This window comes from Elephantulus edwardii, unplaced genomic scaffold (genome assembly GCF_000299155.1).
Source record: "Elephantulus edwardii isolate Elephantulus edwardi_28Jun2011 unplaced genomic scaffold, EleEdw1.0 scaffold00187, whole genome shotgun sequence".
Lineage (NCBI taxonomy): Eukaryota > Metazoa > Chordata > Mammalia > Macroscelidea > Macroscelididae > Elephantulus > Elephantulus edwardii.
The window spans coordinates 1,811,836-1,828,934 of NW_006399937.1; the positions used below are offsets into that span (position 1 = coordinate 1,811,836).

The 17,099-nt window shown below is 38.2% G+C and overlaps 1 protein-coding gene across 1 annotated transcript in view; it reads right to left on the bottom strand.

The window, feature by feature from the left end:
* Positions 1–17,099, bottom strand: part of KCNU1 (potassium channel, subfamily U, member 1) — a 311,810-nt gene that overhangs the window by 146,134 nt on the left and 148,577 nt on the right. The window contains exon 20 of the mRNA XM_006896651.1: positions 16,016–16,148. Within this exon, the coding sequence (XP_006896713.1) occupies positions 16,016–16,148 (133 nt within the window). The remainder of the gene's footprint in view (positions 1–16,015; positions 16,149–17,099) is intronic.

Genomic DNA, 17,099 nt, shown 5'->3' on the forward strand with positions numbered 1-17,099 from the left:
CCTGCTCTCAATACAGTTTTCTAATTAAGGAATCTGAAAGTATGCCCATCAAAGGCACTCAGCAAAAATTAGATGGAAATGAGGTGTACATTTATTATTCCATTCATTTTACAAATGATAGCTCATTTTTTTCTTATACATCAGACATATGCTTATTGAGGTTAGATTTACTGTTTAGTGGAGTCAAGTGTTCACTACTATGTACCCTGTGGAAGCATAACTACATATATTCGATATAATATTTTTAGATGAAATTTTATGATTTTAACTATAATTCTTGTTACCACCTTTGGGTTGTCTACTAAACTGATATCTGCACTATTTTATTTGGCCTGGTGAGTAAGGATTTCAAATCCACCAGCTGCTCCATGGAGAAAATATCAATGATCTCCTCCCATGTGATTTACCTTATCTGAAAACCTGCTGGATGACCAGCCATGAGTCAGTTCTGACTTTAAGATGCGTTGTTGAATTGCCTCATTCTCTACTCCCATGGTTTGGTTCCATTGGTCTAGTTTGATTTAATAAGTCTGTCTCCTTGGTTAGAGGAACTTTGAAAACCTGATATAAGCTCAAGCAACCGAATGCCCTCTTTGTATAATGAGAAATGGAAACACTGGAATAAAGGTCACCTGGCTTATCAGACAGGAATAGTTATCTTCTGTGTCACACAGAAGTAAAGAAAAGGGAAGCATTATTTTCTGTAGAAAGTGAGCCTGAGATAATTGATCACAGAGTGAGGCTGACAGAATGCTGCTCTGGAGCCCCGGACTTTTAACGGTTGGTTCTAAATCAATTTCTCACCTGAGGATCAGCATCATTTTATTATAGTTGTTCTGATTCTTTATTGTAAATATTCTCCTTTTATCTTAGTTTAAAAGAGTTTCTATTACTTGCAATTAAGTGGCATTATTCACATTGTTTATGTTGCATTTATGCTATAAAAGAACTTATGGAAGTAGGGTTTTTTAAAAAAGAATTTCCATGCTTCATCAAATGAGAAGCTTTTTTTTTTTACATTAATCAAGTACAGCCTTGTTAATCAATTTTTTTTCCCTGAGTAGAGTTTTAGAGGACTCTCAGCCTGTAGGAAGACTTTGAAGGTGAGAATAGGAAGGGAAGCCCATTCTCAGAATATGCAGAGATCATAACAGAAGAAAGAGTGTGGCATGTGTCTGGGACACTGAAAGGCTCAAGTGTACTTTGAGTTTAGAAGTCTTCTGTGAGAGATAGAGAACAGTTGATGAAGCTAAGACTTTTTATTTCATTTTTAAGAGCATGCAAAGCCATTGAAGTGACACTGTAAATTTTCAGTTGTGATGTATCTCTTTAACTGTAGTATAGGAAAGGGAAGCAGGGACAAAGGCAGATGTTGAGAGAATAATTCAGAGCCTCCTGAAGCAATGTCTAAGAACAGGAGATGGAGACTTGGAGAGTCAAATTGGAGAAGAAAAAAGTAGACAGATTCAAACCATTTATGAGTAAAATAAAGAAAACATAAAACTAATAGTTGAACTTAGGGTAGAAATTTCTCTCACAACTCACTCACTTGATTCTGTAAACTCTTACCTAGACTGCCAGACCAGATCTTAGTAGTTCACAGAGATGAATACTGTAGGTTTTTGTTTGTTTGTTTGTTTGTTTATCAGACTAGGGTTTAGAATAGTTTATTCTCCAACTTGTCATAGTGACACTGTTCCAGAATCCAGTTACTTCTCTTGGTTTTATATTTCTTCTCTTTCCTTCTCATTTTTTTCTTCTGTATCAGTGACATATATGCCATCATTAAAACCTCCCTTTGGACACTTATTATCAGTGTAAAATCAAGGCAAGAAGGGATTGTATTACATCAGGGGTTACACTATAGTTTGAATAAGTCTCTTTCTGCCAGCTGTATTTTTTATATCTATATCCACTTCCAAAATAGCTTGCCTCGGGAAATCCTATGAACCTGGAGAAAGGATGAAAGTTATACAAGAGGTGTCCAGGACTTCCATTCATAGGATCGCTATGAGTCGCCTGTGACTCGACGGCACCTAACAACAACAACAACAACATATGAAATTTACACTAAAAAAAAGCATGAAATTTCTTCCAATATCCAAATTGTTGATTAATTTTATATCTTATATATTCAACAGTAATATTCTGAATGTCGTTGAGACAGAACTGATCCATAACTGACCTTCTAGTGGATTTTCAGAGTCAGTCGCATGGGAGGAGACTGCCCATCTTTCTCTGGTGGAGCAGCTCGTAGCCTTGAACTGCATGCCTTTGGGATTGCAGCACAGCTTCTTGCTACTAGGCCACTAGAGTGCCTTTCTACAGTAATATTTCAGTTTGATCCTTATATTTTAGAAAATGCTAGGGCAGAAGTCAGTGGCTAAAATAGTACAATGGAGTAGGAAGGCAAAAGATAAAGAGAACTGAGGTCACTCCACAAATTCGGAAATTGCTTTATGTATTGCCGAGTCAGAAATGACTCCTAGCTGACTCTCCAGCAGATTTTCAAAGGTATTAAATGACACAGGTAGAGATTACCCAACTAGATGAGTATAACCAGTGACTGCAGTTGACTAGGAACTATTTTCCTTTTACTTTTCAGAGTAAGGTTCTATTGAAAACTAAACTTGAAAAGATGCTTTCGAAGTAGGAATATAATTGGGTTTGACTTTTTAAAAATTATGAAAATGTGTCTTTGTGTGTGTTCATTCTAGGATCAGACAACACAAAAGACTCAGAGATATCACAAAGTCTGTTATGGGTTCACTGACTTTGCCTACACAGGAGCTTGTTTCTGGGAAAGATTGAGGAATGCAGGAGAGGAATCAATTACTCAGAGTGGGCAGCTGTGGGCAGCCAGTGAGGTGCTAAGCATAATCCAGGAAGAGAACTCACAGGCCAAGTGGATACATGACCTGGCACAACAAAGCCTTGTCGGCTGACTCTCAATCCTCAGTCATCTCTCCATCTGATGATAGTTCACAAAGGAGTGTCTCAAACTAAAACAGAAATTGAATGAGTAGAAAAGAAATACATTACTCATGGGTCTGGCAATGAACTGCCTATGTGGTGAGAAAATGAAGAAACTTGGGGCATGTAGGAAGGGCTGAGAAATTCCTCATTTATCCCCCAAAGACTGAAATCTACACACCATGTTTGGTTTACTCTAAAATAAACAGACTATTTCTGTGGAAGCAGATCTAGTATGTTGTTGTTTGTTGTTATGTGCCGTCGAGTAGCTTGTGACTCATAGCAACCCTATGGACAACAGCCCTAAACTCTGCTCTGTCCTGTGCCAATCGCACTGTCTCCAACACTCCCATCCTGATTATCCCAGTCACTGAATCAATCCACCTCATAGAGGGCCTTCCCCTCCTGCGCTGTCCCTCCACCCTCCCAAGCATGATGTCCTTCTCCAAGGACCGGTCTCTCCTCACAACATGTCCAAAGTATGTTAGACGGAGCCTCAGAATCCTTGCCTCCAAGGAGCCACCCGGTCTATGTACAACAGATCTAGTAAACCAGTATGAAATATTTCTCAGTTTATCTTTTTTTAAGTGCTAGAATTTTTGATGTGATCTTTGCTTATAGCAAAATGATTATAGAAAGGCACTAATTTTTGGGGGGTTTCATTTAATCAACATATGTATTTTGCTTTAGGATGAATATTACATTTGATCAACCCCATTAAACCCTTGTGGCTACCCCCCCTTCACTCTAATCATCTATCCACTAATCTCTGCTCCACTCTCTTCCCTTCTCATCTCTGTCAGCCCACCCTGATTGTTTCTCTGTGCAAACCTATCCTCAGACATTTTTATTACTTAATAAGAAGACATTCATCTTAAGGAAAGGGAGCTTTGGTGGCCTAGTAGATAAGGAGTTGTGTTGCCAATTCAAAAGGATAAGATTCGCATCTACCACTTGCACAATAGGAGAAAGATAGGTAATCCTTTTATGTGATTTACTGTCTCTGAACTGCTAGAAAGTCAGATAGGAGATAATTCTGCATGTAACAACATCAACCTTAATGAATACATTCAAGGAGTAAATAAAAATGGACTGCCTGGAAAAGATAGGGTGGAAAATATTCAGTAAGAAAAATATGATAAAAGCATGCCATTGGATCAAGATGCTACTTTGAATCAGTTTATAAAGTTTCTCATGTTCCTGTATTTTTTTGTTTTTTAGTTTTTCAGTTTTTTAGACTTTGTTTTATAGCTATGTATCTCCCCGTTTCTTCACCAACATTTGTTGCTATCTGTTTTTTAATCAATGACATCTTACTGAGCTAAGATGTTTGCTGTTGTTGTTGTTGTTAGGTGCCATCAAGTTGAGTATTACTCATGGTGACCCTATAAACAACAGATGTGAACCCTGTCCTATCCTGGCTATCTTCAGACTTCCTTATACTCCTCTTGAGCCCATTGCTACAGTCATCGTGTTTATATACCTACTTTAAGGGTTTTCCTGTCCTTCACCATCCGTCCACCTTTTCAAGCATAATAATGTCTTTCTCCAAGGAATAATCTCTCCCAGCAATATGCCCAAAATATGTCAGATGAAGCTTTATTATCTTTGCCCCCAAGGAACCCTCTGTCTGTACCTTCTCTAAGACATACCTATCCTTCTGGTGGGCCATGGGATATTCAGTACTCTTCTCCAATACTGCCGCTTAAAAATGTCAATTATTCTTTTATCATCCTTATTCATTGTCTAGGCACCCTGTTTGTGTAATATCGGAACTCAGATTAGAATCTTGTGCTTTAAAGGGGTTTGGGACCTGCTCAACAACAGAGTTCTCTGAAACAAAGAGCCTAGCCAAGGGAGTCACAGACACCAGGGTTTATCACCTGCCAGAGGAGAGCAAATGACTTTGTTTGTGACTTTAAAACCCAGGGAATATAGTGTCACTCTAAGTCAGAGGGTCGGTGAAAGAGAGGAAGAAGCTTACGGAGTTAAATCGACCCTGTGGCTTCAACAATCAGCTCGAACATCATGAAGATGGCGAGGATGGCACAGGATAGGACAAGTTTCTATCCTACACCGTCCTACCTATTGTTGATAGGGTTTCTTTAATTAGCAGTCAACTAGGTAGCAACAACAACAACAACAGCAACAACTAAGACATTTTGCCTAGGAGTTAAATTGCAATCTGACTACGAACCTGGAACTATGGGAAGCTCCAGGTATAAAATGAAAACAAATTAAAGGGTTATCTCTTATCCTTCTATGAGGATTCTCCACAGAATCCCACATAACAGTGTACTTCTGTAGAGTGTAAAACAGAGTAACAGAAAATATATTTGATTTTCACATGCTTTAAGGAATATGACTATTGGTTAAGAGAGGCGGGCTTGTAAATAAAAAAGAATGGTGACTACTTGCCTTTTCCTGGGGCTTTGAGAAAAACTGAGTAGGTTTCTAGAGATTCAGGTTATTTAGTTTACTTTTTAGCACTATCTGCAGCAATATTTCAGAGCAAAATAAGTAAAATATCTGTTCCTTTTCATTTGGCAGCAGCAAAGATCTTAGGGAAAAAATAAATAAGAAATATGTAATCCCCATGGTGTAATCTTAGGGTATGGAAACTCGCTTTTCTTAAATACCTCCCTCTGGCATAATTGACTTTTCATGTGCATTTTAATAATGATATTTCAGCAGGTTGCAAGAGAATTTTTTTTTTCTCCTGTTGTTGTTGTTGTAAATTATGGTTTGGGAAAAAAGTGTTATAAATCTAATTACATTTTCACTTATATTAACAAGTCAGCACAATCCTCACATGTTTACCAAGCAATTCTAATATTTACAGCTGACCTAATTGGTTGTGGGGTAGAAGCAACGAGCAATATTTTATTATCCTGATAGCTGAGCATGTGCTGGAGACAGCTGCTGAGTTGTAAAGCTACCCAGCAACCCCGAGGTTCTGCCTGCCTTGTGTTTGCCTTCATTACTCAACTATACAATAGGACAGGAGCAAGGAAGGAACACGAGGTAAGTTCCAAAATCAGGAGGGGCAGAATTTGTTTAAGTTGCATTTTCTTAAACCTCTCTTGACAAGAAAGGTCTTTCTAGGTATTTGAAGACTTTTACGGACTCAAAAAGAAGCTCTGGTGGACTAGTTAATAGCAGTTGTGCTGTGCTGTTAACTCGAGGACTATGCCTCTCTGGTGTTTCAAATCCATCAGAGACTCTGAAGGAGAAAAATGCAGTCTCCTTCCATGAAGACTGATGGCTTTGGGAACCCAATGGAGGATCAGCTATGAGGTGTTTGAGGCTGGATAGCAATGAGTATTTTAATCCATATTACTATTTTTTTTCCTTTTACATGGTAACTTTTATTTTTATTTTATTTTACACCAGACAGGTTGTACTGGCTTCCCAAATCCATCTCCTTAATCCATACTACTATTTTCTTGAGGGAGATCTGGTGGCTGTTAAGGCACTGCTGAACCAATTCAAAGACACTTTGCGCCCTGAAAACTTGCTTGAATGTCAGATATGAGTTGGTTCTGACTCAATGGCACAGAACAACACCAAAAGTTATCTTTGGTTTTTATATTGGGAATTGATGAAGATAACAATTAAGTCCATGATAGAGATAAACCCCTGTTAGTGAGTCTTGAGGACACAAATTACAACAGCTGAGGTAAAGAAGGTATCTCCTTTCTGGAATCTTGAGCAGGAAACTATAGACAAGAGACCATAAGCATTATTGAGAGTGTAGAGAAAGAAATATCTGGTAGATATAGAGCTAATTAGATAAGAATTTCTAGGACATGATTTGAAATGCTAAAGTGAGGACATTTTCATTAAGGATATGTGAATTAAACAACTAAACAATACTTTTGATTTCCTAATTCATGGCCATCTGGCTGATTGGACTTAGGAACCTGCTCACTCATTTTGAAGGCTCTAAAATGGAAAGAGGGAGTTTTGGTGGCCAAGCAGTAAAGAGAAGGGTTTCATCACCCACACAAAGTCATAGTTTTTTAATCTACCAACTGCCTCAGGAAATAATAATGGGAAATTTCCTTCTGTGCAATGAATAGCCTCTGAAAATCTGCCAGAGGGGCATCCATGAGTCAGTTCTGATTCATGACTCATAAAAACAACAACAAAATTTAAAGGGAAAAGAGATTGCCCATATTTTGCCCCAGAGGCTCCTGGTGGTTTCAAACTACTAGAGGCATCTGATATCTTAGTTAGCAGGATAACGACATACACTACCTGAACTCCACATTATGGACTAAGTCATAGTCAGATAGGAATACTTGAGCTGGTTAAGTTACAAGGATGGTGCAGGATTAGGCAAAATTTTATTATGTTGCATGTAGAATCACAGTAAATTGCAGCCGACTCAATAGCACCTAATAACATGTATGCTTGACTAAAAGTAGAAGGAAAGCAGTTTGGAGAGCTTAATATGAATGAGCAGCAGTCTGCTGTTAGAGACCTCTTCAAAGTACTGAAGAGCAATGATGTCACTCTGGAGACTAAGGTGCACCTGGTACAGACCATGGTCTTTGCAATAACTTGCTGTGCATTAGAGAGCTGGACAATGACTAGGGAGGATAGGAGAATTGATGCCTTTGAGTTGTGGAGTTGGATGGCGAAGAGTATTGAATATACCATGGACTGCTATGAGAATGAATAGATTTTTTCTTGAGAGGGTGAGAGTAGACTGCTCCTTGGAGGCAAGGATTTTGAAACTTCATCTGACATACTTTGGACATGTTGCAAGGATGGACCAGTCCTTGGAGAAGGACATCATGCTTCAGAGGGTGGAAGGATGACACAGGAGAGGAAGACCCTCTATGAGATGGATTGATTCAGTGACTGGGGAAATGGGGATAGGTGTGTCAGAAACTGAGAGTGGCACAGAATAGAGCAGGATTTGGGGCTGTTGCACATTGGGTTGCTATGAGTTGCAGGCAACTCAATGACACATAACAACAACAACCACAACCATATGAAAGAGAGGGAAAATATTACATACTGTAAGCTTCTATAGAAAGATCAGACACGATTTGGAAAGAGAATAATGACTAGATAACTTAATGTGTATTTAATCCTCTGCTTCTGGAGAGATTTTGGAAATGCTTTAATTTAGCCAGTAGAAATCCCTGTATCTTTTAAAAAAAAACCAATGACTGCATCTGAGTCAGACTCAAATCATAGCAGCTTTTCAGAGGTGGGAAATTGGGAACAAGATGTCTACCAGTGAGCAGTTGCTGTCTTTGAATAAGGGAAGAGAGAAAAAAAGTGAGAGAGAGCAAGAGAAAGAGCGAGGGCGCGGGCGTGGGCGCAGACGCGAGCGCGTGTGAGAGCGAGAAATGCCTTTGGATTAGGAGCACAACTCTCTACAAAGTAGACCACCAGAGTTGTCAAGTGAGATAAAAACACACATTTGGAGTGAACATGTTGGAAGAGAAATGTTATAGATTGAGTTGAAGTTGTCAACAATTTCATTTTTCCTAGACGCACAATCACTCTTGATACTGGCAACCAAGAAAGCAAATGATGTACTATATTGGAAAACCACAGTTGAGGATCTCTCCAAAGTGCTAAGGAGCAATGATGTCAGTTTAAAGACCATTATGCATCTGATTCGAACCATGGTCTTTGCTTCCTTTTTTTCCCCAAGAACAAATAGTAATGATGGACATATAAAAATTTCATCCCCAAAGGGATAGACCTCTGTTCCTGAAAGGAGATTTGTAAGGAAGGCCCAAAGAATTATCTTTTCAATCTCAATTGCAATGCATTTGAGAGTTGAACAATGAATTAATGTGACTAAACAAGAATCAATGCCTTTGAACTGAGATGTTGGAAGAGTACTGAATATCATATGGACCGCCACAAGAACAAATAAATATGTCTTGGAGAAATGGAATGGCTGTTTGTTTCACATATTTGGGGCATGTTGTTGGGAGGTATTTCTTTGGAGGACGACATCAAGCTTGGAACAGTGGAGGGTCAGCAAAGGAGAGGAAGACCTTCAGTGAAATTGGTTGGCACAGTGATTGTAACAATTGGTTCAAGTAGATAATGAGGATGGCATAGGATAGGACAACACTCATATCCATGTGTGTAGGGTCATGAAAGTCATACTTGATATCACATAACAAAAACAAATACGTATTGTGAATCCTAACCTCTATCCTTGTGGTTATAGCCCCATTTGGGATGAGGAGTCTTCATTGTGTTAATGATACAGGATTAATATAGGATGTATCTTTAGTCATTCTTTTTTAAAATATGTTGTGGTTGAGTGCTGTCAAGTTGGAAGTGATTCATAAATGACCTTCAGGTGGGTTTTCAGAGGCAATAAATCACATAAAACGAGATTACCCATATTTTTTCCATGGAGCAATTGGTATATTTGAACCACATGACTAGATCTCCTTCAGCATATGCTACGCTTTTCAAATATAAAAGGTATCAAACAAGTGCACAAAAGAAAGGCAGGGAAAGGAAGAAGTCAAACCAGAAAAAGATTGTCCAGAAGCCCAGAAGATATAGACATTTTTCTCCATAGTCATAGACAGAGTAACCCTTCCCTTGGAATTAGAACTCTGTGTTTAGATTATCCTCCTAATCTGTGAGAAAATCTATTTCTGTTTGCTAAAGTTATTCACTTGTGTAATTCTATTATATTAGCACCAGATAAATAAGACAAGAAACATAGAGTTTCTCACATTTGGATATATTTCCTCATGACCTTTGGTCACGTTTTACTTCCATAATCTCAGTCTGACAAGAGAACATCTTCATATATATACATTGTGGATGAACTGTAATTTGCTCAGAAAGTAAAGGTTTCTTTGGGATCTGTGTGGCTGGAAGGCACTGAATAACAGGCCAGAAAGAAGTTGGAATTGCCATGAAAATTAGTGTACTAGAGCGAGAATGGCAAGCTACAGGCAGAATTTCATGTGGCAAAGTGGCTGCACCAGTAGGAGATACTATATTACCGGTCTTTACTGAAATTGCTACTAATGTGCTCCATTGAATTGATGGTCTACACACAGTGGGTAGTAGGCAATGAATGCACATTGGAAGCATGGCACTCCTTCTAAATGTGAAAGAAACTTGCAAAAGCATGAGTATGTGTCCAAGATCCAGGAAAGGAGGGCAGGGTAAATAAAAACAGTCATAAAAATGACACCACAAATCATTTCAATTTGCAGTAATTTCAGTGAATTAGGCACTATTTAAGAACATAATATGGTTTCTTTTATTTAACTCTCAAAACATTTCAATTCTTTGGATTCTTTTTATCTTCATTTTATAGATAAGCTGACTAAAAATCATTAAAGAAAATGGTTATCTAGGACTCACATTTTCTATATAAGTGTTGCTCATGACTGACATGTGTGGGCTATTTATCTCTTAAATAGTTAAAGAAAAAATATTAGCAACAGGATTTCTATTTTCTCTACATACTCTCTACCATAATTAGTAGGGAGATCAAGTGGATTTTATAAATATGAGCCCATTCATAGTTATCCCTAAAACATAATGGAAAGGATAGTTATGTGGAAAATATTTACACACTATTACAATCTTTAAAAGTTGAATTGAAATTAAGTAAATTCAGAGGGAAGATTTAAAAGAAAAGTCTAAGGAGGAAAACTCTTTTATTAGAAGTAGTTTCCTCTCTTGGCCCAGATCTCTCACCCATAGTTTGAATATTTCTACTTCTTTTTATTCTACTCATTAAAATTTCAACCAATATTTGCTAGAATGGCCCTCAACAAGATAGATGACCCAGTGACTGCACCAATGGGCATAAGTCTGTCAGAGATGGTGAGGATGGGACACGACAGGAAAGGGTTCAGATCTATAGTTCATAGGATTGCTATGAGTCATGTGCCACCCAACAGTGTAGAACAAGAAGAGCAGACTTTCTTTTAATATACTGGATAATTTAAGTAGCTATGTCATTTGCTTTGTGTGGCATCAGGATTGGTGTAAGATCTATCAACAATCTGTGATATGCAGATGACAACACCCTGCTTGCTGAAACTGAAGAGGACCTGAAATGCTTGCTGCAGAGGGTCAAGGACTGCAGCCTTCAGTATGGATTGAGGCTCAGTATCAGGAAGACAAAGAGTCTCACTACTGGACCAATTGGCAGCATCAGGATGGATGGTGAAGAGATTGAGATTGTTCACAGCTTTAGTTTGCTTGGCTCCACGGTCAACACACTTGGCACCAGTAGCCAGAAAATAAATAATAAAATAAAAAAAAAACACAAAAAAACACAAACATATTGCGATGGGAAAGTCTGCTGTTAGGGACCTCTCCAGGGTATTGAAGAGCAATGGTGTCACTTTGGAGACTAAAGTGCATCAGATGCAGGCTATGGTCTTTGCAATCACTTGTTATGCATCAGAAAGTTGGACAAAGACTAAGGAGGACAGAAGGAGAATTGAAGCCTTTGAGCTGTGGTGCTGGAGAAGAGTATTGAATGTACCATGGCCTGCCAAGGAAACAAACAGATTCATCCTGGAGAGGGTTAAACCAGGCTGTTCCTTGGAGGCAAGGATTCTGGGCTTTGTCTGACATACTTTAGACATGTTACAAGGAGGGACAGGTCCTTGGAGAGGAACATCATGCTTGGGAGGGTGGGGGGACTGCGTAGGAGGGGAAGGCACTCTATGAGGTGGATTGATCCAGTGACTGGGGTAATCAGGATGAGTGTGTCAGAGACAGTGCTATTGGCACAGGGTAGAGAAGGGTTTAGGGCTGTTGTACATAGGGTCACAAGCAACTCGACGGCACATAACAACAACAACATGTAATTTGCACCATAATATAAATTAGTTGCATCAGAATAATTTTGTTCTAACTATGGAACTCTTGTGACATAATCTGTAGGGTGTTGCACTATTAAACCAAAGGTAGTGCCTTTCTGGTGGTTCAAAGCCACCAGCAGATCCAAGGTAGAAAGATGAACCGAACCATCTCTTTCCATGTAATTTATGGCCTCCAAACCCCCAGGAGTGGATCAGCTCTTAAACAGTTCAGACTCCACGGTAACAAGCGAGTTAATGAGTGCGTGAATAATTTAATTAAAATAAGTTTTATTGAATAAGGGAATCTTGATGAGAAGAAGCAGAGGATAGTAAATTATTGTGGAACATGTGAAAGAAGAGAGAAAGAAACTAAGTGAGAACTCACAGCAGAGAAATCAGAAGCCCCTACAAAGCTGCTTGAGGAATGGATCAGATGTATTTTTGTTTCTTATACAATTTTGCAGAGATTTAGCATATCCCTCTAAAAATGGATCAGGAAATACTCATATGTTCACTCTTGTATTACATGACTCATTGTTTTAAGGACACGGAACTGAGGAAAATACAGCTAGTGTTTATTTATTCATTCGACAAATACATATTTAACTACCATCTGTTAAATAGACTCTTGTGGACTAGCCTGAGAACCCAACTTCTATTTATAACATTACTTATTCTATAGAAAAAGATGCCAGAGAGGCAAAAGAAATGAAATATTGGACTATAAGTTTTGTATAAGTTAAAGGCTGTCCGTATTGCTTCATGGACTAACAATAAGAAATTATAGTTTCTGGGCTTAATGGAAAACCCACTGGTGGCTTGGAGATGGTATCATTAAAGCATGAAAATTATTGCCAACAAAACTGTAAATAATACTATGCTGTTTTTCTGTATTTGTATGCAATACTATTCACATACCAAATATGGACCACAAAGAGAGTGTTCCATATATTTTACATTTCTTTTTTTTTTTTTGCCAGTAATACCTACTTGGCTCTATTACACTAACAAGTATATTTTACCCCTCATGGCCATTACTCAGCACATAAATTTACCAATTTGCTTGTTAGAGTTATCTTATTCTTGAAAAAAAATCCCAAGCATAGTACTAAGTGGGAGCAGGGCCTGTCATTGATCCCATTAACACTCTCCTTAAATCAGCAGAGCCAGCCACTCTCATGAATGAAATATCACCAAAATCTACCCACAAATAGCACTTATCTATTGATGTGTAAGCTACTACCTAAAAAATTCAGCACCACAACCCTAATCACTGTTACTATTTTAGCTCTGTAATTCCTGGTTTCATTCAGATGCCTATGTGCCAGTGAATTAAGCATCATCTGTAGAGATGGTCAGGAAGGGTTACTATCTCTTGACCTTCTGGAATTTTTAAAGCATTTTTAAGGATGCCCAGTCAGTGGCAGAATTGATGAGCTCAGTCTTTGAATGACTTAGTCATTCAAGGATTACTTTTTCTTAGATGCCTGCTTTGGACCACTCCTTTGTACATGTAATGTAAAGCATCATTAAAGACAGTAAGGGAAAATGCCAGTAAGATAAATTATCTTGGTTTTTATAGCTGTGTGATGGAATTATGGGAAAGCCAATGGAATTAAATGAATGAAATTATATTTAAGGAGTTATATATATATTTATATGGATATATATTTAATTTATATATTTTATATACCTTTGTGAAATTATATTTATTCTAGAATTTCAGATTAGGCTTATATATTCTCTAATATCACAGAGAAAATGTGGGTAATGATTAATAAAATCTTAACATGGTTCTTCACATATGTTGTCTTCATGTCCTTCAAACAGTTTTCAATTTTGAATTATGTTTATTTAATTTTTAATTGTTGTTTTTGTTATTGTTATGTGCCATTGAGTCACCTGTGACTCATAGCGACCCTATGAACAGCAGCCCTAAGCCCTGCTCTATCCTGTGCCAATCTCACTGTCTCTGACACACCTACCCCCATTACTCCAGTCACTGAATCAATCCATCTCATAGAGGGTCTTCCTCTCCTGTGCTGTCCCTTCACCGTCCCAAGCATAGTGTCCCTCTCCAAGGACTTGGCCTTCCTTGCAACATTCCCAAAGTATGTGAGACGGAGTTTCAGAATCCTTGCCTCCAAGGAGCAGCCTGGTTTCATCCTCTTGAGGATGAACTGGTTTGTTCTCTCAGCAGTCCATGGTATATTCAATAATCTTCTCTAACACCACAGCTCAAAGTCATCAATTCTCCTTCTATCATCCCTAGTCATTGTCCAGATTTTGGATGCATAACATGTAATTGCAAAGACCATGGCCTAGATCAGTCTCCAGGCTGGCATCGCTGCTCTTTAGTACTCAGGAGAGATCCCTGACAGCAGACTTAACCAATGCAATTCATCCTGTAATTTCCTTGCTGGTAACAAGTGTAGATTGTGGAGCCAAGAAAACTAAAGCTGTTAGCAGTTCCAATCTCTTTTCCATCTATCATGATACTGCCAATCGGCCCAGTGGTTAGAATCTTTGTTTTCTTGATGTTGAGTTTTATATCAAGGGAAGGTAGGAACATATAATCCTTGCCTTTTAGAAAGTTCATGCTTGAAATGGTGCTGCCTTTGAGGGCTCAGACATTTGATAACTGCCCTACCCCTGGAGTAAGTTCAACAGAACCTCCTCCATTAACCGAAGTCACCAATTTAGCATTCTTATTTAAACAGTAAACGTTAGGGGTTAGCACTGGAGTAGAAGTCCATCCACGGAATGACTTGACATTCTGACTGCAATGAGTTAAAGCTTAACAAAGATTGTGAGAATGGTGCAGAATGGTAGAAGGCTTTCTCTCCTGAACATAGGATTACCACGAGTTGTAGTAGTCTCTAGGGCACCTAACAACAAGGTCTGTCTCTTTGAGATGCCAATGTTGTAGGCTGAGCAATAGGCTGCGAAGCCACAGATGGGTAGTTTGCAATAATCAGCAACTCTATAGGATAAAGATGAGGCTGTATACTCCTATAAAGACAGAAAATCCTATGACACGGACCTACACTGTCCTATAGATGAACCAATTGCATATCAACTCAATAACCATTGATTTATTTTCTGGGATTTTTTTGTTTGTTTTGTTTTTGTGTTTTTCAGAGAGAATGTTATCATGTTTTATAAAATAATAAAATAAATTATGGCAAAAATAGGATCGAGTAAAGGATATCTTTGAAAATCTACATCATAGAAAGGCCCTGCACTTGCTATGTATTCAACCCAATTTTGTGTACTTTGCAAGATATAAGAATTGATTACTGCAATAATCAGTAACATTTAATGAGCACTTAATACCTGCCAGAAATCAAGGTAAGTGCTTTAAATGTTCAATCTCATTTATCTCCACAAAAACTATGGCATATTTATTACTATTGTTCTTATTTATGACATTAAAACTGAGACACCAAGAAATAAAGCAAAGTGCCCAAGGTCACAAACAACTTAGAGCATTTGAATTTACATTGTACTATGCCAGAGCATAATGGCTAGGCTTTGCTGGTAACAGAATATTTTTTCCTCAGACAGTAACAATCATCAATCTTTAAAATTAGCTTCCTAGTATATAAAACCTACTAAAATGTGGAATATTGGCAACACACTTCAGAATATTTTGAAAAGGTCTTGAATTAGAATTTGGTGATGAACATCTCTATGTTTAAAGTCAGCTAAGTAGATAATCCTCTACCTCCAACAAACATTCTAGTTAATCAAGCTTTTATGGTCCCAGAAAATTTTAAGGGAAAATAATCATGAAAGAAGAATTTTTACTTTCTTTTCCAGAAGACAGTCTCTTTGTGAATTAGAGTGATAATAGCAAACACACACTTTTAATAGTGGCAATGATCTGTATTTCTAGAGTTTTAAGTCCTTATTTCTAGAGTTTTTAGGGTAATTGGAAAGATAACTGGGCAAAGATTACCTCTAGTCATCTTTGGCTCTCAGTTATCATGTAAATAGATGATATCGATAAACATTAGGGATGGTGATGATGGTATTTTCATTTCACATAATAGTACAGGAAGAAGACGTAGCAATGAGGTCAACATGGTGAGGGACAAGTCCATTGGCCATTGTAGGCATGGCTAAGGCAAATATTCTGGTCTAATTTTTATTGCCCAGAAAATTCCAGGGAACCAAGTTAGAAGAGTGTTTTCTGAAGCACTTACCTGCCACCCACACTGGAGCCACCAATCAAGTTTGACTGTCTCTTTGGCCAGTGCTCTTGTGTTGTGCCAGAGGAGGATTCCTTTATGTGGTTTCTCACTGCTGCTACTGATGGCCCTGCAACAGCACAGCAACCTAGTGAGTTGGCAAGATGCACATTCTTTTGCAAAGGATTCTCAACTAACCTTAAGAATTCTGAAGTTGATTCAAGGTCCATGACTAGGGAGAAGCTTTGGATCCTTAACTGTAGATAAACTAACAGGATGATTTGTGCAGATTATTTTTTACTTCCTCCATAAACAATAAAGATGAAATAGAAAATTAGAGTGAATCTTTCAATTCCAAATGTTATGTTTTGGTGGCTAGTGAATAAGGAGTTGCACTGCCACCCCAAAGCAGGTAGTTCTAATCTACCAACTGCTCTGAGAGAGAATAGACAATCCTCTCCCGTGTGATTTACAGCCTCTGAAAGGCCATTAGCACATCAGCTATGAGTAACTTCTTATTCAATGGCACAAAACAACAACTTGCTTAAATAAAGTAATTGTTAAGTTACTGTTACTTTTCTCATTTACAATATCACTTAAGAGTATAGCACCCCTGGGAGCTTCATACCACTGAAGGGAGAACCAGAAAGAGTACTTTTTTCCCTTTTGTTTTAATTGTGCTGCAATTGCAAAGGCCTGCAGTTTGAGGCCACCAATTGCTCCATGGGAGAAAGATAGGCAGTCTCCTCCATACATTAACTGCCTCTGAAAACCCACTGGAGGGTCAGCTACGGGTCTGTTCTGACTTGATGGAAACAACAATTGATATTTTAATAAAAGGTTAACAGAAAACTTGGATTTACATTCATTCATTGTTGCATATTTTCCTCCTTACTCATTGTTGCACTTACCCTGCCCCCAGTCCACTTTGCTATGCATCTCTTACTCTGGACTATTGTCATGCTTCTCCAACAGGGTAAAATGGAAAGCCTCACACAGGGGGGGGGGGGGCGGGGAAATATATTTGGCAATGACATGTCTGATAAGGGATTTATATCTAGAATTTATAGACTAGTCTAGCACCTCAACAAGATAAACA